Raw genomic sequence first — 24,259 nt, 5'->3', positions numbered from 1 at the left:
CCTCTAAGGCATTGGGAGAAGGTGTTAGACTGACAAACAGCGGTGGCTCCCACCCCAGGAGCCTGCATTCCCCCACTGATCTCTACCTCTACTACCCCCCCACCTCTTCTCCGGAATGCCCTGCCCCCACACACAAGCGACCGCAGAGCGCCACTCTCACCAGGCCTCGGACCCTGTACCCCGGACACTCACACATAACGTCACCAGGACCGGGCGCTGACCCCCTCCCCATGGCACTCACTCATGGCCACACCACCACCTGCAAGTTCCCTTACAAGCCACACCAATCTGACCTGGAACTATAATCACCATTTCTTCAGTGCAAAAAGGTCAAAATCGTGGAATAGAAGCAGACACCAGCTGGACTGCAACAGTTGAAAACGGCAGCTCACCTCCACCTTCAAGGGCATTTCAAGATAAACAACAATAATAATAATCTTTATTATCATAACATGTAGGCTTATATGAATGAACACTGCAATGAAGCACTGCGAAAATCCCCTAATCGCCGCACTGTGGTGCATGTTCGGGTACACTGAGGGACAATTCAGAATGTCTAATTCACCGAACAAGCATGCCTTTCGGGACTTGTGGGAGGAAAGCGGAGTAGCTGGAGGAAACCCACGCAGACATGGGGAGAACGTGCAGAGTCTGCACAGACAGTGACCCAAGCTGGGAATCGAACGCGGGACCTTGGCGCTTCGAAGCAACAGTGCTAACCACTGAGCTACAATGCTGGCATTACCCATGTAGCAATAAAAAGGGCAGTCAATTTAAATTTGTTAAAGGTAAAGCTGGTCTGATTCAGCCGATTTGAGTTCTTTGAAATAGCTTTATATTATATTTCATAGAATTTACAGTGCAGAAGGAGGCCATTCGGCCCATCGAGTCTGCAGCGGCTCTTGGAAAGAGCACCCGACCCAAGCCCACACCTCCACCTATCCCCATAACCCAGTACCCCACCCAACGCAAAGCGCAACTTTGGACACTAAGGGCAATTTAGCATGGCCAATCCACCTAACCTGCACATCTTTGGACTGTGGGAGGAAACCGGAGCACCCGGAGGAAACCCACGCACACACGGGAAGAACGTGCAGACTCCGCACAGACAGTGACCCAAGCTGGGAATCAAACATGGGACCCTGGAGCTGTGAAGCAATTGTGCTCACCGCGATGCTACCGTGCTGCCTTTAAACAACTTAACAGACCTATTCAGAAAATGCATATGGGTTAAAGAGATAGTGCTGCTTTGGTTACACAATCGACCAAGAATTGAGGGGTAATGAGGATTCCCCAAGTGTATTAGGACCATTGGTTTTCTCATTATATATAAATGACTTGGAGAAAGGAGAACAATTTCAAAGTTTGCAGATGATACAGATAAGGCATCATAGTGAATTGCTCTGAAAATGTCTAAATTCATGATGTGCGTGTTTTAGGAGCATAATGTCAGGACTAAAATTTTTATATGTAAAATAATGGAAGCACCTGGCTCAAGAAGCTGGTAAACAGATCCAAAGTAATTGTAATTCAGAGTGGCCTATGTTTAGGTCACTGGAAGGGGAAAAGAATGAACAATAAGTGGACAACTCATCTTCATAATGAATCCAATGAGTCTGATAAAATCAAAATTATTCATGTAATTTCTCCAAATCAAAGAAAGATTGGAAAGCAACTGGGAAACAAAGGAAGGTCTTAAAATATCTACATACTTTTCAGATCAGGCCAAGTTTGCGAATGGGAGTTAATTAGTTTAAAGATCTGGGACAACCTAGGTGTGCCATGTGGATAGACTGCAGGAAAGTTTTTTGGAGAATGTGAAAGATGTGCTGAGATTTTTGGGTTTAAAACACAAGTGCTGACAAAATATATGCTGTAGTACTTGCTATGTTTAACCCTCGAATTGTACAGGTTTTTTATTTGAATAGGAAATCTTGTGGTATAATTCTTTCAATTAATAACAGCGAGTGTGAATTTCATTTTACAAGTTACTGGTCTCCCTTGCGATCATAACAGAATACGAGGATAGTAGCAGAATTCGGGAGAAAACAGACAAACTGGTCATAACCAGGCAATTTAATGCGAGCAAGTGCAAAATGATACACTTTGGGGGATAAACACAGCCATGCTAAATTGCCCCTTAAATGGAAATAAAAACAATTGGGTACTCTACATTTATTTTTTAAAAGGAATGACCGATAACATCAAAGCAGTATTTGAGCAAGTGTGCATCAAGGAGCCCTTGCAATGATAAGGCTGGACTGGTGAGGAGATGACAAAGTGTGGCGACATCTACAGACGACTTATCAGAACACCACTAGACAAAACCAGACGGAAATGGGGGCATGGAGATAGCTGGTGGACTCGGCACCTGCACCAGGCAAAGTCTGATGCAAGGTAGTGCACAGAGTGCATCTTACCAAGACGCATACGAGCAGATTCTTCCCGGAGGTGAAAGATGGAGCGGTGTCAGGGAGGCCCATATCCTGATCCTGCCCCAGACTCGGGGGTTCTAAAAGACCTTCTTCGAAGCTATGCCCAGGGTTGTGAGGGTCAAGATGGAGCCATGCCCATTTGTGACGGTTTTCAGGGCATCAGAGCACCAGACAGGGAAGGGGATGGTCACCCAGGTCGGGATTCCCCGAGCTTCCGCACCAAGATGGGGCTTGGCGGGGTGGAGGAGAATGGGGCCTCAGACCCGCGATCGGGTCTGACGCCGTGACGCAATTCTCCTGCGACTGGTGAATCGGCGCAGTCGTGCGCACGTGGTCGTCGGAAGTGACCCCGCAGTCATTCTCCATGGTCGACCGACCAAGTTCCCACCGACGTGGTTCACATATGGTTCCACCTGGTGGTAGCTCAACGTCGCGGCTCCAGTGGTCGTCCTGGTCGGGGGGCCTAACTTCTTCCGCGCCGGCCCACTGTGTGGCTCCGCCATGGTGTGCGTGCATGACGACTTCCGGTTGCGATGGTGCGGAGCTAAGCCGCACGTTCAGCGGCTCCCGCTATTTGCGGACTTTTGGGCTCTTTTTAGGGCCCGTAACGGTGCTGGACGGACTTTTCCCAGTGTGGGAAGACATCAGCTACGCTTCTCTGCCGGTGGATGGACTGGACCAGGAGCGGGGCGGTTAAAAAAAATCGGCTCTGGAGCAGAGAAAGATGTGAAGGAGGAAGACCAAGCTGACGGTAGGCGGGGAATCGGCAGCGTGGAAGCAGTGGGCGCAGGAGCTCCTCCATCGCTGCTTCAGGGAGCTGAAAGCTGAGCTGCTGGAACCACTAAAGGCCTCACTTGACAAGCTCACGGTGGCCCAGGCGGCAGAGATCCGCGAGGTCCGGCAAAAGGCCTCGGAGAATGTGAAGAAATCCTAGGCCTGGCGGTGAAGGTGGAGTCGCACGAGGCGCTCCACAAGAAAAGGCAGGCGAGGCTGGAGGAAATGGAGAACCACTCGCGGCGGAAGAATTTGCGGATCCTGGGTCTCCCGAAGGGGCTGGAGGGATCGGACTTGGAGGCCTACGTGGTCATGATGCTGAACTCGCTAATGGGAGCGGGGTCCTTCCAAGGGCCCTTGGAGCTGGAGGGGGCCCATCGAGTGTTAGTGGGAAAACCCAAGCCTAACGAGCCGCCAAGGGCGGTGCTGGTGCGGTTTCACGGTTTGTCGACCGAGAATGTGTGCTTAGATGGGCCAAGGAGGAGAGGAGCAGCAGGTGGGAGAATGCAGAGGTCCGAATTTACCAGGACTGGAGTGCAGAGGTGGCGAAAAAAAGGGCCGGTTATAACCGTTTGAAGGCAGTGCTGCACAAGAGAGGGGTGAAGTTTGGCCTGTTACAGCCGGCGTGCCTCTGGGTCACTTATAAAGACCGCCAGTATTACTTTGACTCCCCAGAAGAGGCCTGGGCCTTTATCCAGGCAGAGAGGCTGGACTTGGACTGAGGAGGGGTTGGGGACTGATGTACAGTGTTTGGAGGCTCTGTTCTCCCTTGTTCTTTTGTGTTGGCTTTTGTTTTTCATTTTCCTGTGGGGGAAGCTTGTGGAATGTTTTGTAGGCCCGTGGTGGCGCGGGCCTTCTCTTCCCACGTTTTGGGTCGAGGGGCGGGGTTTCAAGCTGGAGGCGCGGGCTTTTTCCCGCGCTGGAGTCGGAATGGGAGGGGACTGTGCCGGGCGGGGGAGGGGGAGTAGTGTTACACCGGGGGGGGTCATTGGGGTGGTGGGGTCAGCAGGAGTCAGCTGACTTACGGAAGTACGATGAGAGGGGCAACGCAGCTAGGGGGGGCCCTAGCTAGAGGGGGTGGGTGTGTTGGGGGGGGGTTACCGGGTTGCTGCTGGAAGGGCCGAAGGGGAACTGACGGTTTTAGGAGGGGTCAGCGTGAGGATCTGCCACTGTGGGGAACGGGCCGTGCAGGGACTGCGGGCACGTGGTTGGCCAAGGAAGAGTTATGGCTGACCGGCGGAGAGGGAGGGTGAATAGCCCCCCGATTCGGCTGGTCACATGGAATGTAAAGGGGCTGAATGGGCCGGTCAAGGGGGCCCGGGTGGTCACACATTTGAAGGGACTGGGGGCGGATGTGGCTATGCTCCAGGAGACGCACCTTAGTGTGGCGGATCAGGTAAGGTTGAGAAAGGGGTGGGTTGGGCAAGTGTTCCATTCGGGGTCGGATGCGAGGAACCCAGGGGTGGCGATTTTGGTGGAGAAGAGTATGTCGTTTGTATCGTCGAGTGTGGTGGTGGATAGTTGTGGCAGATATGTGATGGTGAACGGTAGGCTCCAGGGGGAGCGGGTGGTGCTGGTTAATGTGTACGCCCCAAATTGGGATGATGCAGCCTTTATGCGGCGCATGCTGGGCCGGATTCCAGACCTCGAGACGGGGGGTTTAATAATGGGAGGAGATTTCAATACAGTGTTGGACCCAGCATTAGACCGCTCCAGGTCCAGGAGGGGTAAGAGGCCGGCGGCGGCCACAGTGCTAAGGGGGTTGATGGATTAGATGGGAGGGGTGGATCCTTGGAGGTTTACGAGGCCGGGGGCCAGGGAGTTTTCGTTCTTCTCCCACGTCCACAAGGCTTACTCCTAGATTGGCTTTTTTGTCTTCAGCAGGGCGTCGATTTGGAGGGTGGTAGGCGCGGACTATTTTGCGATAGCCATCTCAGATCACGCCCTGCATTGAGTGGATCTAGAGCTGGGGGAGGGGAGGGACCAACGCCCGATGTGGAGGTTAGAGGTCGGGCTGCTGTCGGACGAGGAGGTATGCCGGCGGGTCAGGAGGTGCATAGAGGGGTATTTAGAAATTAATGATAATGGGGAGGTGCAGGTGGGGGTGGTCTGGGAGGCACGGAAGGTGGTGGTTAGGGGGGAGCTGATTTCCATCAGGGCATATAGGGAGAGGAGTGAGAAAAGGGAGAGGGAGAGGTTGGTGGAAGAAATGGCGAGGGTGGATAGGAGGTACGCGGAGGTCCCGGAAGAAGGGCTATTGAGGAAGCGTCGTAGTCTCCAAGCGGAGTTTGACATATTGACCACCAGGAAAGCGGAGGCGCAGTGGAGGAGGGCGCAAGGGGCTGTATACGAATATGGGGAGAAGGCGGGTCGGATGCTGGCGCACCAGCTCCAGAAGCGGGAGGCGGCAAGGGAGATGGGGGGAGTTAGGGATGGAGGAGGGAGTCTGGTGCGGAGTGCGAGGGGCATTAACGGAGTGTTCAGGACCTTCTATGAGGAGTTATACCGGTCAGTGCCCCCAGTGGAGGAGGGAGGAATGGACCGCCTTTTGGGCAAGCTGGAGTTCCCGAGAGTGGAGGAGGAGCAGGTGGAGGGTCTGGGGGCGTCAGTTGAGGTGGAGGAGCTGGTTAATATGATGGGGAGCATGCAGTCAGGGAAGGCACCGCGACCCAATAGGTTCCCGGTTGAATTTTATAAGAAGTTTTCAGACCTGCTGGGCCCGCTGCTAGTGAGGAGCTTAAATGAGGCAGGGGAGGGGGGGGGGGGCTTTGCCCCTTGCCCCCGACGATGTCCAGGGCGCTGATCTCACTGATCCTGAAGCGGAATAAGGACCCCCTTCAGTGTGGATCACATAGGCCGATTTCGCTCCTCAATGTGGATGCGAAACTGCTGGCCAAGATATTGGCCAGGAGGGTGGAGGATGTGGTGCCGCAGGTTATTCACGAGGCTCAAACGGATTTTGTGAAGGGGAGGCAGTTGAACGTTAATGTGCGGAGGCTTCTCAATCTCATAATGATGCCAGCGGTGGATGGGGAGGCGGAGATAGTGGCATCCATGGATGCGGAGAAGGCCTTTGACAGGGTGGAGTGGGGATACCTTTGGGAGGTCTTGAAGAGGTTTGGGTTTGGTGAGGGACTTATTAGGTGGGTGAGGCTGTTGTATGATGCCCCGGTAGTGAGTGTGGTGACGAATGGGAGGAGGTCGGAGAACTTTACGGTTGTACTGGGGGACGAGGCAGGGGTGCCCCCGTCTCCCCTGCTGTTCGCGTTGGCGATCGAACCCCTGGCCATGGCGCTGAGGGATTCGAGGAACTGGAGGGGAATTGGGGGGGGGGGGGGTGGGGGAGGAGAGAGCATCGGCTGTCGTTGTACGCGGACAATTTATTGTTGCACGTGGCAGACCCGGTGTAGGGGATGCCGGAGGTGATGAGGATTCTTGAGGAGTTCGGGAACTTCTCTGGGTATAAGCTCAACATGGGGAAGAGTGAGCTGTTTGTGGTGCATTCTGGGAACCAGGAGAGAGAGATAGGGGAGCTTCCGCTGAAAAGGGCAGAGAGGAGCTTCAGATACCTGGGGGTCCAGATAGCCAGGAGCTGGGGGGCCCTGCATAGGCTCAACTTCACGAAGCTGGTGGAGCAGGAGTTTAGGAGGTGGGATGTTTTGCCACTCTCCCTAGCAAGCAGGGTCCAGTCGGTCAAAATGACGGTGCTCCCGAGGTTTCTGTTCCTCTTCCAGTGTCTACCTATCATGATCCCGAAGGCTTTTTTCAAGAGGGTCAGTAGGAGTATTACGGGGTTTGTGTGGGCGCAGAAGACCCCGAGGGTGAGGAGGGTATTCCTGGAGCGGGGTAGGGAAGTTGGGGGGTTGGCGCTGCCCAACCCTGTGTGGGTACTACTGGGCTGCGAACGTGCCAATGATACGTAGGTGGGTGATGGAGGGGGAGGGGGCGGCATGGAAGAGGTTGAAGGCGGCGTCCTGTGTGGGCACGAGCCTAGTGGCGCTGGTGATGGCGCCGTTGCCGCTCCCCCCAGCAAGGTATTCTACGAGTCCGGTAGTGGTGGCTACCCTCAAAATCTGGGGGCAGTGGAGGAGGCATAGGTGGGAGGTGAAGGCTTCAGTTTTGCCCCCGATACGGGGGAACCATCGGTTTGTACCGGGGAGGATAGACGGAGGGTTTTTGAGCTGCCACAGGGCAGGTATCAGGCGGATGGGGGACCTCTTTCTCGACGGGAAGTTTGCGACCTTAGAGGAGTTGGAGGGGAGGTGGGGCCTCCCGCCAGGGAATACCTTCAAGTATATGCAGATTAGGGCGTTTGTTAGGCGGCAGGTGGCGGTGTTTCCACTGTTGCCGCCAGGGTGCTCTCGGGGACGTGGGTCGGTGAGGGGAGGATCTCGGCAATCTACCAAGTGATGCAGGAGGAGGAGGAGACCTCGGTGAAAGAGCTGAAAGAGAAGTGGGAGGAGGAGCTGGGAGAGGAGATTGATGAGGGGACGTGGGCGGATGCTTTGAGGAGGGTGAATTCCTCCTCTTGCACGCAGCTTAGTTTAATCCAACTAAAGGTGCTGCATAGGGCGCATATGACGGGGACAAGGCTGAGCCAGTTCTTTGGGGGAAGAGGACAGGTGTGGCAGGTGTTCGGGGAGCCCAGCAAACCACACCCACATGTTCTGGGCGTGTCCTGCGTTGGAGGGCTTTTGGAGGGGTGTTGCGGTTGACCTTGTCAAGGGTGGTTGGCTCCAGGGTGGAGCCAGGCTCGGGGCTCGCAATTTTCGGGGTAGCATCGGAGCCGGGAGTGCAGGAGGTGAAAGAGGCAGGTATTCTGGCCTTTGTGTCCCTGGTAACCCGGCGCAGGATCCTTTTACGGTTGAAGGATGCGAAGCCCCCAAGCGCGGAATCCTGGATCAGTGACATGGCTGGGTTCATCAAATTGGAGAGGGTCAAGTTTGCCCTCAGGGGGTCGATGCAAGGGTTCTTCTGGCGGTGGCAGCCATTCCTAGACTTCCTGGCGGAGCATTAATGGGTGGTCAACTTCAGCAGCAACCTGGGGGGGGTTATTTGTTCGCTATGGGGGATGGGCGTATGGTTTCATGCTCATTATTTTTGTTAATTTATTGCTTTTGTATTGGGGGGGGGGGGGGGGGGGGGGGCTACTGTTTTTCTTTGTTTTGTTGGTTAGAATTTGTTGAAAATTTAAATAAATATTTTTTTTTTAAAAAAATGTGCGTGCATGCGCGGTGGTCGCCGCGTGCATGCACGGATCCATGGCGAGCACTGCAGGGCCGATACGGCAGCTGGAGCAGCACGGAGCGGCACCGTGTTGGCCCCCTGTGAGCCACAGAATTGCTGTGCCAAGAGGTGTTGACGCCTGCATGAAACACTCTGGTGTTTAAACCGGCGTGAGCACTAAGCCGCGTTTTAGAGAATCTCGGTCCCTAGCCTTCACATCAATAATCGCCAGGCGGGAAACGTCTGCTGGGTTGGAAATCGGCAGTGCCACCGAGGGCCTCGGAATGGTTCTCAGATCTGACTGAATTCCTAAAGCTGGAAGAAATAAAATTTGAGATAAGAGGGTCCGAGGACCAGGGCATCACGGTGGAGCAGTGAATAGCACAGCTGCCCCACGGCGCCGAGGTCCCAGGTTCGATCCCGGCTCTGAGTCACTGTCCGGGTAGAGTTTGCACATTCTCCCTCGGTTTGTGTGGGTTTTGTCCCCACAACCCAAAGATGTGCAGGGTAGGTGGATTGGCTACGTTAAAATTGCCCCTTATTGACTTCCGGTGGCGGCGATGTCCGAGTGAACCGCACATTCGGCGGGCTCTCACTCCGGCGGGGCTTAGCAGCTGATTCCCCGCGATAGCGGGACCACGGGGGCGGCAAAAAGGCTGCCGGGAAAGAAGAGGAGAGCGGGCTGCAGCAGATGGAATCGTGGGAGGCCAGCAGGTAGAGGAAGAAAGAGAGAGAGAGAGACGGAGGCAAGGAGGAACCTGACCTGAAGGGTAAGATGGCGGACCCACTGACCTTCCTTCCTCCAGGACAAGGAAAAAAAGTTTGGAGTTGCTGAAGAGGGACAGCTTGGACCCACTTCAGATGCCCAGAAGGTAAGATTTAAGGAGCTGGGCGAAGGAACGCGGCAGCGAAGGTGCTGAGGAGCGGGCTGCGGCACATGGAACAGCGGGATTCCAGAAGGCAGAAGAAGAAGGAGAAAAAGGGACAGAGACAAGGACCTGAAGAAAATTACCTGGGACCTAAGATGGCGGACACACGGACCCCGGACTCAGCAATCCAGCAGGCGCTGGATAACATGCTCCAGGTAATGAAGTCCAGTTTTGAAGCGCTGAAGCGGGACAGCTTGGACCCAATCCAGAAAGCGGTGGATCAGCTGAACCAGAGGCTGGACGCCCAGGATGTTAAAGTTAAGGAGCTGGGAGAGGCGGTGGAGGAGCAGGCGGATGCGCAAACGGTTGCAGCGCTAGAAGTTGACGGCCTGAAAGAGCGGCAGAGAAGACTGCTGGACAGAGTGGAGGAGCTGGAGAATAGAGTCCGCAGGAACAATCTGAGGATGGTCGGCCTCCCGGAGGGGGCTGAGGGAGCTGATGCTGCAGCGTTTGTAGCAGACCTGCTGAAGCAGCTGATGGGGGCCGAAGCCTTTCCGCGACCGCCGGAGCTGGAGGGGGCACATAGAGTGCAGGCAAGGCAGGGGCGGCCGGGCGGACCCCCCCCCCCCCCCCCCCCCCGCCCGATGGTGATTAGGTTCCACAGGTTCGTGGACAAGGAGCGGGTGCTGCAGTGGGCAAAGAGCGCCAGAAGCAGCACGTGGAACAACAGTGTTCGCCGCATTTATCAGGACCTAAGCCAGGAGGTGGCTCGGCGGCGAGCAGCCTTTAAGAATGTCAAGGAGGTGCTGTTCAAGAAGCACGTGAAGTTTGGTCTGCTGTTCCCAGCTCGGCTATGGGTCACGCACCAGGGTCAACACCACTACTTCTCCGAGCCCGAAGAAGCGATGGATTTTGTGAGGGACCTGGGACTGGTCCCGAAAGGAGGCCCCAAGGACGCGAGTTAGGGCCTGAGGATTTCTGTGGGAAGGAACGCCGAATGTGCCTGGACTGCTGCTCAACAGTTTGCTGGGCCAAGCGGAACATTTGAGACTCTTTCCTTTGTTCATGGACATTGGTTTGGGGGGTTAACCCCTCCTTTCTTTTTTTTTTTTTGATTTTTTTGTGGTCTCTCTTGTTTCTTATGGGGGGGGGGTTAACATTCCCAACAGTTGGTGGGGGGCGAGTGGAAGAGCTGGGGGCCCTGATTAGAGTAGAGGAGGTATTGGGGGGCCTTAAGGCTATGCAGTCGGGGAAGTCCCCGGGGCCGGATGGATACCCAGTAGAGTTTTATAGGAAGTTCTCTGAGCTGGTGGGCCCGGTCTTGGCGAGGGTTTTCAATGAGGCAAGGGACAGAGGGACCCCGCCGCCGACAATGTCACAAGCCACCATATCTCTGATATTGAAGCGGGGTAAAGACCCGGAGGCGTGCGGGTCCTACAGGCCAATCTCCCTGATTAATGTAGACGCCAAGCTCCTGGCAAAGGTACTGGCGGGTAGAATGGAGGACTGTGTACCGGAGGTGATTGGGGAGGATCAAACGGGGTTCGTGAAAGGTAGGCAGCTGGCGGCCAATTTGAGGAGATTACTCAATGTGATAATGATGCCCCCGGTGGGTAGAGAGGTGGAGGTAGTGGTGGCAATGGACGCCGAGAAGGCCTTTGACCGGGTGGAGTGGGACTATCTATAGGAGGTGCTCGGACGGTTTGGGTTCGGGGAGGGATTGGTGGATTGGATCAAATTATTATATCAGGCCCCGAGGGCCAACGTCAGGACTAACAGAGAAGTGTCGGAGTACTTTAGGTTGTACCGAGGGACCAGACAGGGCTGCCCGCTCTCCCCGCTGCTGTTTGCGCTGGCCATAGAGCCGCTGGCGATTGCGCTGAGAGCCGCAGAGGGTTGGAAGGGGATGGTGAGGGGCGGGGTTGAACACAGGGTTTCTCTTTATGCAGACGACCTGCTCCTGTACGTGTCGGACCCAGTGGCCGGGATGGGAACTATACTGGGAATGCTGAGGAAGTTCGGCCAGTTCTCAGGATACAAATTAAATACGGTCAAGAGTGAAATGTTTGTGGTCCAGGCAAGGGGCCAGGAGAACAGATTGAGAGGGCTACCGTTTAGGCTGGTTGAGGAAAATTTCCGGTATTTGGGAATCCAGGTGGCACGAGACTGGGGCAGGCTGCATAAGTTAAATTTGGCCAGGGTGGTGGAGCAAATGAAGGGAGAGTTTCGGAGATGGGATGCACTCCCGCTGTCGCTGGCAGGGAGGGTGCAGACTGTAAAGATGACAATCCTCCCTCGATTTTTGTTTATTTTTCAGTGCCTCCCGATCTTTATCCCACAGTCCTTCTTCAAAAGAGTTAACGGGCTGATCATGAGCTTTGTCTGGGCGGGAAAATCCCCGCGGGTGAAGAAAGCAATGTTGGAGAGGAATCGCAGCGAGGGAGGGCTGGCTTTGCCGAGTCTGATCAATTATTACTGGGCGGCCAACATCGCTATGATAACGAAGTGGATGGTGGGTATGGGGTCTATTTGGGAGCGGGTGGAGGCGGCTTCGTGCAGGGGCTCCAGCTTGGAAGCCCTGGTCACGGCTCCTCTACCGCTGCCGCCGGCCAAGTACACCACCAGCCCGGTAGTGGTGGCGACCCTGCGGATATGGGGCCAGTGGAGGAAGCATGTGGGGGAGATGGGGGCGTCTATCTGGGCGGCAATCTGCGACAACCATCGGTTTGCCCCCGGCAGTATGGATGGGGGGTTCAGAGTATGGCGGCGAGCAGGGGCGGGAAGGGTGGGTGATATGTTCCTGGAAGGGAGCTTTGCGGGTTTGAGGAGCTTGGAGGAGAAATTTAGGTTGGTAAGGGGAAATGATTTTAGATACCTACAGTTGCGGGACTTTGTTCATAGACAGGTCCCATCTTTCCCACGCCTCCCGCCAATGGGGATCCTCGACAGAATAGTCTCTAGGAGGGAAGAAGGGGAGGGCAGAGTCTCGGGTATATATAAGGTGCTTATGAGGGAGGAAGGGTCCCAGACAGAGGAACTGAAACTTAAATGGGAGGAGGAGCTAGGCGGGGAAATGGAGGATGGGCAAGATGGGCAGAGGCCCTGAGTAGGGTAAATTCGACCGCGACATGTGCTAGGCTCGGGCTGATCCAATTTAAGGTCGTTCACCGGGCCCTTATGACGGTGGCTCGGATGAGCAAATTTTTCGGGATAGAGGACAAATGCGCTAGGTGCGCGGGAGGACCAGCGAACCATGTTCACATGTTTTGGGCATGCCCTGAGCTGAGGGGGTACTGGGAGAGATTTGCGGGGGTCATGTCCCAGGTGCTAAAAACAAGGGTGGTGATGAGTCTAGGGGTGGCAATTTTTGGGGTTTCGGCAGACCCGGGCGTCCAGGGGGAGAAAGAGGGCGATGTTTTGGCCTTTGCTTCCCTGGTAGCCCGGCGACGAATATCATTGGCGTGGAGGGACTCAAAGCCCCCGAAGACTGAGTGGCGGCTTGCGGACATGTCGAGTTTCCTGGGGATGGAAAAAATTAAGTTCGCCTTGAGGGGATCTGTGCAGGGGTTCACCCGGAGGTGGCAACCATTTATTGACTTCTTTGCGGGAGAGTGAGCGTCAGCAGGGGGGTGGGGGGGAGGGGGGTAAGAGTAGAGTAGGAGGGAAAATATGGCGGGTAGTACCGGTGGGAGGGGAGCGGGCTTGTGCAATATGTTACGATGGAAGTATTGAAAGTACGTGGATGTTTGCACATTTTTGCCTTTTTTGCTTTCTTTCTGATGATGTCTGGAACTGTTTATAAAGCCAAAAACTACCTCAATAAAATTGTTTATTAAAAAAAAAAATTGCCCCTTATTGGAAAATATGAATTGTGTATTCTAAAAAAAAAAAATGTCTTTAAAAAGAGGGCTGGAGGAATGACAGGCTGATACCAGGGATGAGGGAGTTCAGTTTGGCAGAGAAATCGAAGAAGGTGGTATTGTTTTCCTTGGGGTTGTTTAAAATTCAAAACTTTAGCCATTTGGACAGTTCCTCCCTACCATTTTCTCTGGCAAATAGCCCAGTAACCAGAGGTCATATATTTTAAATAGTTGGCAAAATAATCTAGACAGGAAATGGTGTTTTAAATGAGAACTTTTCAGTTGATAATATTTTAGTGGTGGACATTGACAGTGCAATAATTACATTTGCACAGAATACCAAATTGTGGTAGGTTTGTAATCTACAAGATTAATCTACATTCAATCTACAGAAATGGATATCAGGTTTTGGAGATATATTTGAAGAACTGATTCCAGCGTGGTATCCCCACCTTTGCAAGTACATTTTGATGCTGGAGAAAATGCAGACAAGTGAAACAAAGATGATTCATAGCCCTAGATCACTTTGTTATTAAAATTGGCTACATGTCTTGGGTTTCCACTCACAGGAAAAGAAGATCTAATCCAGGAGATTATTAAAAGGCATGAAAATCATATTATGGCGGGGGAGGCGGTGGCATAATGTTGTCATCATTGGACTAATGAAAATGAAAAAAATGAAAATCGCTTATTGTCACGAGTAGGCTTCAATGAAGTTACTGTGAAAAGCTCCTAGTCGCCACATTCCGGCGCCTGTCCGGGGAGGCTGGTACGGGAATCGAACCGTGTTGCTGGCCTGCTTGGTCTGCTTTAAAAGCCAGCGATTTAGCTGAGTGAGCTAAACCAGCCCCTATTATCCATCAACCCTGTGAAACTGTGTTCAAATTCCACCACGGCAGATAATGGAATTAATCTGATTCACTAATGGCCATTAGGGAAGGAAATCTTACTTATATGTGACCTTAGAACCACAGCTAGGAAGTCACTAAGGAATGAAACCGGATGGACTACCCAGCATCGACCCTGGTACCAGAAACAATGTGAAATCGGATGGGCCACCTGCATCGACCCAGGCACCAGAAACAACAACTTCAAATTCAGCCGTCAACCTTGCAACGTTCTCCTCATTAACATTTGGGCGCTTATGCCAAAATTGGCAGTACTGTGCCAGAATAATCAAGCAACAGCCTGCATTGTCATACGGACAGAATCATACCTTACAGATAATGTCCCAGACATCATTAACATCCCTCGGTATATCCTGTCCCATTGGCAGAACAGACCCACCAAGCTTGGCAGTACAGTGACACACAGTTGGAGGGAGCTGCCCTGGGAGTCTTCAAACACTGGGATCAGGTCAAACATAGACAAGTGTCATGTTGGAGTGCCTTTAAGAAATGGATGTTTAAGCAATGTACCTTTAGGAAAATAGTGATGTCAGAGAGTGGGTGGAGCTGAGCTCAGTTCGGCCATTTTGAGGTTAGTTCTGGGTTTATGTTTCAGTTTGAGAGAGCAGCTGGGAGTGTCTGTGTTTTTTGCTGAGAGCTGCAGGAAGAAACACCGAGCTGGTCTGTTGATGTCTGCAAATCCAAAGACTAAATATTTTGAATGTAACCTCATGTCTGTTTTTGAAGGTTTGTTAAGTCTTTTGGATGTGTAAAGGAACAGTTTACAGGATTGGGTTGTGTTGTATTATTTTCGGGGTTATCTTTGAAGTAAGGGGTGTTAAGAGATCCAATGTTTATTTAAAAGGTTAATCTGAGTTCATGGAATAAACATAGTTTTGTTTTAAAAACCACGTGTCCATAATTGTAATACTACACCTGGGGAACAAGCTGTGTGCTTCAAAAGCAACAATCCATTAAAAGGTGGTGGTTGGTTGAACTCCATGATACATTTTGGGGTTCTGAAAACACCTCTCCCAAAACACAAGGGAATCTCTTGCTGGTTACGGCTTATCCACACCACAACTGATGAATCAGCTTTTCTCCATGTTGGACACCACTTGGGAGGAAGCAAACACAGAGGGTGTAAAGGGCACAGGATGCACTCTGTGTGAAGAACGTCAATGTCACATCAGCATGAATGGCTCAGCAGCACAACAGACTGACCTGGCAGAGTCCTAAAGGACATAGCTGTTTGACTGGGTCTGCGGAATTACAACATCGGTTGGGAGTGACCACCGCACAGTAATTGTGGAGACGAAGTCCCCTTGCGCTATATGGGATCGAGCAATTCAAAACTGGGCAACCAAAAGGTGCCGTGAGCAACCAGCAGCAATAGAGCTGTAGTCAGTCATAATCTATAACCTCATGGCCCGGCATATCCACCACTCTATTATTTTCCACCAATAAGGGGTTTATGCCAATCATGCGATCAACTCGTTTCAATGAAGACTGCAGGGGACATGCTTGGAGCAACACAAGACATACCTAAATTTTAGATGTCAACTTGATGAAGCTACAAGACAATATTACTTGCTTGCCAAATATCATAAGCAACAATAGACACAGCAAAGCAATTCCACAACCAAGTGATCAGATCTATGCAGCCTTGCCACATTCAGTCGTGAATGTTGGTGTACAATTAAACAACTCAGCGGAGGAGGTGGCTCCATAAATATTACCATCCATAATGATGAGGGACCCAAGCACATCAGTGCAAAAGATATAGCTGAAGCATTTAGAACAACCTTCAGTCAGAAAGTGAATGATCCATTTTGGCCCCCTCTGGAGGTCACCAGCATCACATATGCCACTCTTCAATCAATTTAATTCAGTCAATATGATAACAAGAAATGGCTGAAAGCACTGGATACTGCAAAGCCTATGGGACATGAAATATTACAACAAAAGTACTGAGGACTTGTGCTCCAGAACTTGCCGTACTCCTGGCCAAGCATGTTCTAAACCAGTTACAACACTAGGATTTACCCAGCAATGTGGAAAATTATCCAGCTATGTCCTTTACACAAAAAGCAGGACAAACCCAACCCAGCCAACTACCACCCCACCAGTCCACTCTCGATCCGAAGTAAAGATGATGGAAGGGGTCATCAACAACGCTATCAAGCAGCACTTACTCAGTAAGAACCTGCTAACGGACGCTCAGTTTGGGTTCTGCCAGGATAATTCAGCTCCTGACCTCATCCCATCCTCGATTCAAACATGAACTCCAGAGGTGTGGTGAGACTAACTGCCTTAACAGCAAGGCAACAAGTGACCGAGTATGGCATCAAGGAGCCTTGGCAAAACTGGAGTCAATGGACATTAGGGGAAAATTCTCCACTGATTAGCACAAAGGAAGATGGTCGTGGTTGCTAGCGGTCAATCATCTCAATTCCAGGACATCAATGTAGGAGTTCCTCAGGATATTGTCCTCGGCCCAACCAGCTTCCGTTGCTTCATCAATGGCCTACCTTTCATTTTTCAAATTTAAAGTACCTAATTCATTTTCTTTTTAAATTTTGGGGCAATTTAGCGTGGTTAATCCACCTACCCTACACATCTTTGGGTTGTGGGGTTAGACTCACCCAGACAGGGGGAGAACGTGAAAACTCTACATGGACGGTGACCCGGGGCCAGGATCGAACCCGGGTCCTTGGCGGCGTGAGGCAGCAGCGCTAACCACTGCGCCGCTGTGCTATTCTCGCCTTTCTTTCACCTTAAGGTCAGTAGTGGAGATGTTATACAATGTTCAGCAGTGTTCTCAAGTCTTAATATGCTGAAGCAGTCCATGTCCAAATGCATCAAGACCGGAACAATATCCAGGCCTGGGCTGACAAGTGTCAAGTAACACTTGTGCCAGACAAGTGGCAGGCAACGATCTCTCCCAACAAAAGAATCTAACCATCACCCTTCAATGGCATTTCTATTTCTGATTCCCCCACTATCAATATCCTGAGGGTTACCATTGACCAGAATCTGAACTGGTCCAGCCAAATATGTGGCTACAAGAACAGGTCAGAGGCTAGGAGTCCTGTGGTGAGTAACTCACCTGACACCCCAAAGCCTATCCACCATCCACAAGGCACAAATCAGAGTGTGATGGAATTCTCTCCACTTGTCTGGATGAGTACGGCTCCAGCAACACTCAAGGAGCTTGACACCATCCAGCACATAGCAGCCCACTTGTTTGGCATCCCCACAAACATTTACCTCTTCCACCAACTCTCAGTGGCAATAGTGTACACCATCTAGAAGATGCACTGCAGGAAATCACCAAGACTGCCTAGAAAACACCTTCCAAACCCACAACCGCCGCCACCTAGAAGGACAAGAGCAGCAGACACATGGGAATACCTCCACATTCAAGTGCCCCTCCAAGAACTCACCAACAACACTGTGGATGTACCTACACCAAATGGGCTGCAGTTGTTCAAGAAGTCAGCTCACCACCACCTTCTCAAAGGCAATTAGGGATGGGTAATAAATGCCGGCCTATCCAACGAAGTCCACATTCCGGAACTGATCTTTTAAAAAGGGATCGCACATGAGGCTACAGGATCATGTTTACAAACTGGAAATGCAAGTGCTTTCCTGGCCCATGCACGAAAAACCGGTTAGGAATTTTTGAAGCTGAACTAATTGGTAGATCTCTCTTTTTATGTTCCTCCTGAGACAGGGAGTTGGGAGGAAGGGGTAGCTAGCACAAGTGGCTTGAATCAGATGACAGAAAGCAGTGAGCTGGATAGCCTTGGTGCAATTTTCCTTAATCTGGATACATCAAAACAAAATTTAAAAAATAGATGGTAAACAGTGGAGGAAAATTTAGGAAAAATGACCGGATACCTGCTGAAAATATATGTTTTGAACAGGTTTTAATTATTTTTTCCAATAAATTTAGAGTGCCCTATTATTTTTTTTTTCCTATTAAGAGGCAATTTAGTCTGGCCAATCTACCTATCCTCCACATCTTTGAGTTGTTGGGGTGAGACCCACGCAGACACGGGGAGAATGTACAAACGCCACACGGACAGTGACCCAGGGCCGGAGTCGAACCCGGGTCTTCTGTGTGTGATTAAACAGATTTGAAATGTGGAGATATAAAAAGCAGCAGCAGGCTTCATGGAGAGAATGAGTGTAGAGCCACTGAAGAATCTATCACCAATTTGTGATTCAATTGTGGGGTAATGGGAGGACACAATGCAATGAAGGCTAGAGTCGGCAGACCAAAGGGTATGAGTGAAAATACAAAGTCAGAGTTGAAAGAAATAAGGTGAGAAATGATCATGGAATTATTTGAGGTTAAAACTGTTACATTTATGATGAGTAAACAGCAGTGTGTATAGGTTGAAGATATTTGGATAAGCTGGCAGTTTATATAGACGATGGGAAAACACCAAACAGAACAGTGGAGAAACTGAACCTATAGTGATAAACGGTTATGGATCTGGGATTCCTCAGTGCTGGAGCAGAGACCAGCAAGTTATATAGTATGAAACAAACATTTAAATGGCAGGTGTGTGGTTTCAAGCTCAGGTCTGGGTTGAGCTGGGTTTTCAGCGCAAGTGCAAAACATGAAGGGAGATGCAATCAGTGAAAGGAGAATTAAATTTATGCTAAGGGCAGAAAATTACCGCCTTGATGTTCTAAGAGGATCCTAAATGTTCTTGCTTTTTGCTTGAATTAATGTGTCTTTTGCCCCAAGGCTTATACAGTTTTCCTGTAGCGGAGTTGAAGGAAATTTTGACTCATCCACAACGATTAAGTACCAGCAAACAATGTTGTGATTGTGCAGGGTGAAGAAATGGGTGCTGGGTGTGCGTATGGAAAAGTTAATCCTCTGTTAGCAGCTGATTACCAAGAGGATCTAAAATGAGGAAATAGAAAAAAAGAACAAGAATATACACTTTAGGATCTCCAAAGCGGAGAGAGAGAGCAAGAAAAGCCCTTGTTGCGGGAAGTACTGGGTGCCTTTGGGCAGGTATATGGAACCACATAGAGCTGAACAATGATGGACAGATGGACAGAAAGATGTAATGGTTTTAAGTTACCATATTCCCAAAAGTATTCATACTTCTAGCATTACCACCTCTAAAAAATCCTAATTGGGAAAAATTATTGTTCTCATTTTGTAATGAAATACTATCAAACATTCCCCATCAGTTTCCAGCTATTTTTAAAAAATGCAAATCACTTACCTGTCTTCTTTATTTATCTGGTCTCCAAAGCCCACTGAATTTACAATGGTTAGCTTTAAGCGAGCAGTACTCTCTTGTAATTCATATGTCTGAGCCTTCAATTTTACTCGGTTTTCATAATGTGTTGATTGACTACCCTCAAAACTGGTGTTAAACAAGGTATCCATAAGGGTGGACTTCCCAATACCAGTTTCTCCTGCAATTACAGAACAGAAAAAAAATGGTATCAACAGCAGTAATGTAAACAGATACTTCAGAATATATGTTCAGCATGTGACATAGTTCATTAAATTCTGAAGCACCATTTTTATTAAAATGTGTACACAATGGGCTGGATTCTCTGCCGGCAGGATGCTCCATTTTGCCGGCAGCCCGGGGTTTCCCGCTGGTGTGGGGCTGTCCCACAATGGGGAACCCCATTGATCAGACGGCGAAATGGAGCATCCCACCGTATGCTGAACCAGAAATCTGGCACGGCGACATGGAGAAACCAGCCCAATGTGTCAGTGGCTAAAAACAGACTTAACAATGGGAACTGTTTTCATTTCCAAATAAAAGGAGCTTGGTCCCAGGTTCGATCCCGGCTCTGGATCACTTTAAAAAAAAGGCTAATTTCAGCAGTACCTCCTCAGTTCTACTCAGTCTTGATATCATGTATACATCATGAAACACCTTTACTTGAACCCTCAGTAACAACCTTCTTGAGTGGGTGACCAATGCTGGTCAATCAGTTCCTTCAAAAATAACAAGCGGCAGTAACCTTATTTTCACCTTGTCTTCACTTCAAGATCCAGCCTTTATATTCAACTTTTCCAACTGCATCACAACTTCTCTCAAACCTTGTCAGGTGGGGTCAATTTTCTTGTCATCCACAGGTCATGTAGGTCCGTTTTCCAGCTGCATCCTAGGTCACAGGACTGCTTCTGGCCCACACAGCGTCCCGCCGTCAGTCTGATTGCCAGATCCCCCAAACACGTTGTTGCAGGCAGGAAATCAATTCATACTGTTGCTTGGCAAGTGTCTTTGAGCACCGGACTAACTCTGCCATCACCACAGACTCTGGCTGATCTCATCACAGCGGCACATGCATCCCTGCTGCCTCAAGCTAGCTGGTTTGCATCGACTTCACCCATAATGCCACTGGACACCATCACACATGATTAGAGTGAAGTTGGTCTCCTCAAATATTTGGTAAAAATCCCGAAATTCCATGGAATTAAACTTAGCCACCATAAACACAGCATTTTCAAACTTGTGCAGGACTTCTTTGAAAATGTTCAAACATTTTTGGGAACTACCAGAGAATAATGACTCATCACTTCTAAAAGACAGTCAGGAAACATTAGGTGCTGCAAACACTTTTCTACTCATATTCATGTCACCTTCCTCCAACTTGCCATCTTTCCATGGTCCCATTAATGAGGCCACTAACAACCATCTTCTATCCTTCACCATTGTCAGACTTGATTAAGTGTCGCAAATTACACAATAGATTGTCACAAGCAGTTGTATTTAAATTGTTCCTGCTCAATAAACCATACCGTCAGGATGGACACAGTAGACATTGAACCACAACCAGTGAGAACAGTTTACCGGCCACAGGCCAGACAGACAAAAGATGCAGCAGAACAGTCCGACCTTTGTAGCTAGTGGTGATTATGTCCTTCAGATGTCTCTCAAGCTGGTTCGGATGTTAAGCTATTTGGCAAGCTCTCCTGGGTCTGGCTTCCTCCCCTTCTTGACAGCCTGTTTTCTACATCTTATTTTAGGGATAGGTGGCTACCTCAGGTCAATCATTCATTTAATTATTTACCCATCCAACTGCCCAATTACAGGAGGAGTAGACACTCACCCTCTTACCCTCCTAACCAAGGTTCCAGTCCTGTGATCATTCCACCATTTATCTCATATAGGCATATTGATACCTTCTCCCAGACAATTTGTTTAGATACTCAGATCCTAGAAAATAGAAGCAGGTGGTCATTCAGCCCTTCGAGCCGGCTCCGCCATTCATTCCTTCAGTTGTCGCTCAAGCTGGTTCGGATGTTAAGCTATTTGGCAAGCTCTCCTGGGTCTGGCTCCTCCCCTCTTGACAGCCTGTTTTCTACATCTTACTTTAGGGATAGGTGGATACCTCATGTCAATCATTCATTTAATTATTTACCCATCCAACTGCCCAATTACAGGATACTCACCCTCTTACCCTCATAGAACATTACAGCGCAGTACGGGCCCTTCGGCCCTCGATGTTGCGCCGACCATCTGAAGCCTATCTGACCTACACTATTCCATTTTCATCCATATGTCTATCCAGTGACCACTTAAATGCCCTTAAAGTTAGCGAGTCTACTACTGTTGCAGGCAGGGCGTTCCACACCCCTACTACTCTCCGAGTAAAGAAACTGCCTCTGACATCTGTCCAATATCTACCACCCCTCAATTTAAAGCTATATCCCCTCATATTGGTCATCACCATCCGAGGAAAAAGACTCTCACTGTCCACCCTATCTAACCCTCTGACTATCTTATATGTCTCTATTAAGTCACCTCTCAGCCTTCTCCTCTCTAACGAAAACAACCTCAAGTCCCTGAGCCTTTCCTCGTAAGACCTTCCCTCCATACCAGGCAACATCCTAGTAAATCTCCTCTGAACCCTTTCCAAAGCTTCCACATCCTTCCTATAATGTGGTGACCAGAACTGCATGCAGTACTCCAGGAGCGGCCGCACCAGAGTTATGTAGAGCTGCAGCATGACCTTGTGGCTCCGAAACTCAATCCCCCTACTGATAAAGGCTAGCACACCATATGCCTTCTTAACAGCCCTATTAACCTGGGTGGCAACTTTGATTTATGTACCTGGATGCCGAGATCTCTCTGTTCATCTACACTACCACGAATCTTGCCATTAGCCCAGTACTTTGCATTCCTGTTACTCCTTCCAAAGTGAACCACCTCACACTTTTCCGCATTAAACTCCATCTGCCACCTCTCAGCCCAGCTCTGCAGCTTATCTATGTCCCTCTGTATCCTATAACATCCTTCAGCACTATCCACAACTCCACCGACCTTCGTGTCATCTGCAAATTTACTAACCCATCCTTCTACACCCTCTTCCAGGTCATTTATAAAAATGACAAACAGCAGTGGCCCCAAAACAGATCCTTGCAGTACACCACTAGTAACTGAACTCCAGGATGAACATTTGCCATCAACCACCCCCTCTGTCTTCTTTCAGCTAGCTAATTACTGATCCTTACCGCTAAATCACCTTCAATCCCATACTTTCTTATTTTCTGCCATAGCCTAACGTGTGGAACCTTATCAAACGCCTTACTGAAATCCATATACACCACATCAACCGCTTTACCCTCATCCACCTGTTTGGTCACCTTCTCAAAAAACTCAATAAGGTTTGTGAGGCATGACCTACCCTTCACAAAACCGTGTTGACTATCGCTAATCAACTTGTTCTTTTCAAGATGATTATAAACCCTATCTCTTATAACCTTTTCCAACATTTTACCCACGACCGAAGTAAGGCTCACAGGTCTATAATTACCAGGGTTGTCTCTACTCCCCTTCTTGAACAAGGGGACAACATTTGCTATCCTCCAGTCTTCCGGCACTATTCCTGTCGACAAAGACGACATACAGATCAAGGACAAAGGCTCTGCAATCTCCTCCCTGGCTTCCCAGAGAATCCTAGGATAAATCCCATCTGGCCCAGGGGACTTATCTATTTTTACACTTTCCAAAATTGCTAACACCTCCTCCTTGTGAACCTCAATTCCATCTAGCCTGGTCGACTGGACCTAAGTATTCTCCTCGACAACATTGTCTTTCTCCAGTATAAACACTGACGAAAAATATCCATTTAACGCTTCCCCTATCTCCTCTGATTCCAGACACAACTTTCCACTACTATCCTTGATTGGCCCTAATCTTACTCTAGTCATTCTTTTGTTCCTGATATACCTATAGAAAGCCTTAGGGTTTTCCTTGTTCCTATCCGCCAACGACTTTTCGTGTCCTCTCCTCTCTTCTTAACTCTCCCTTTTAGGTCCTTCCTGGCTAACTTGTAACTCTCAAGTGCCCTAACTGAGCCTTCATGTCTCATCCTAACATAAGCCTTCTTCTTCCTCTTGACAAGTGGTTCAACTTCCTTAGTAAACCACGGTTCCCTTGCTCGACAACTTCCTCCCTGCCTGACAGGTACATACTTATCAAGGACACGCAGTAGCTGTTCCTTGAAAAAGCTCCACATTTCGATTGTACCCATCCCCTGCAGTTTCCTTCCCCATCCTATACATCCTAAATCTTGCCGAATAGCATCATAATTGCCTTTCCCCCAGCTATAATTCTTGCCTTGCGGTGTATACCTATTCCTGCCCATTGCTAAAGTAAACATAACCGAATTGTGATCACTATCACCAAAGTGCTCACCTACATCTAACAACTGGCTGGGTTCATTACCCAGTACCAAATCCAATGTGGCATCGCCCCTTGTTGGCCTGTCTACATACTGTGTCAGAAAACCCTCCTGCACACACTGCACAAAAACTGACCCATCTATAGTACTCGAACTATAGTATTTCCAGTCAATATTTGGAAAGTTAAAGTCCCCCATAACAACTACCCTGTTACTCTCGCTCCTGTCGAGAATCATCTTTGCAATCCTTTCCTCTACATCTCTGGAACTATTCGGAGGTCTATAGACAACTCCCAACAGGGTGACCTCTCGTCTCCTGTTCCTAACCTCGGCCCATACTACCTCAGTAGATGAATCCTCAAACGTCCTTTCTACCGCCGTAATACTTTCCTTGATTAACAATGCCACACCCCCCCCTCTTTTACCATCTTCTCTGTTCTTACAGAAACATCTAAATCCTGGAACCTGCAACAACCATTCCTGTCCCTGCTCTACCCATGTCTCTGAAATCGCCACAACATCGA

At 49.8% G+C, this 24,259-nt stretch overlaps 1 protein-coding gene across 3 annotated transcripts in view; it reads right to left on the bottom strand.

Moving 5' to 3' along the window:
- The window catches only part of sept10 (septin 10), a 100,295-nt gene that overhangs the window by 46,288 nt on the left and 29,748 nt on the right, over positions 1–24,259 (bottom strand). For all 3 annotated transcript variants that reach the window (XM_038818980.1, XM_038818982.1, XM_038818981.1), the window contains exon 3: positions 19,307–19,502. In XM_038818980.1, the coding sequence (XP_038674908.1) occupies positions 19,307–19,502 (196 nt within the window). The remainder of the gene's footprint in view (positions 1–19,306; positions 19,503–24,259) is intronic.

This window comes from Scyliorhinus canicula, chromosome 14 (assembly GCF_902713615.1).
Source record: "Scyliorhinus canicula chromosome 14, sScyCan1.1, whole genome shotgun sequence".
Lineage (NCBI taxonomy): Eukaryota > Metazoa > Chordata > Chondrichthyes > Carcharhiniformes > Scyliorhinidae > Scyliorhinus > Scyliorhinus canicula.
The sequence above is the reverse complement of the archived record's forward strand: the minus strand, read 5'-3'. Positions and strand labels throughout refer to the sequence as shown.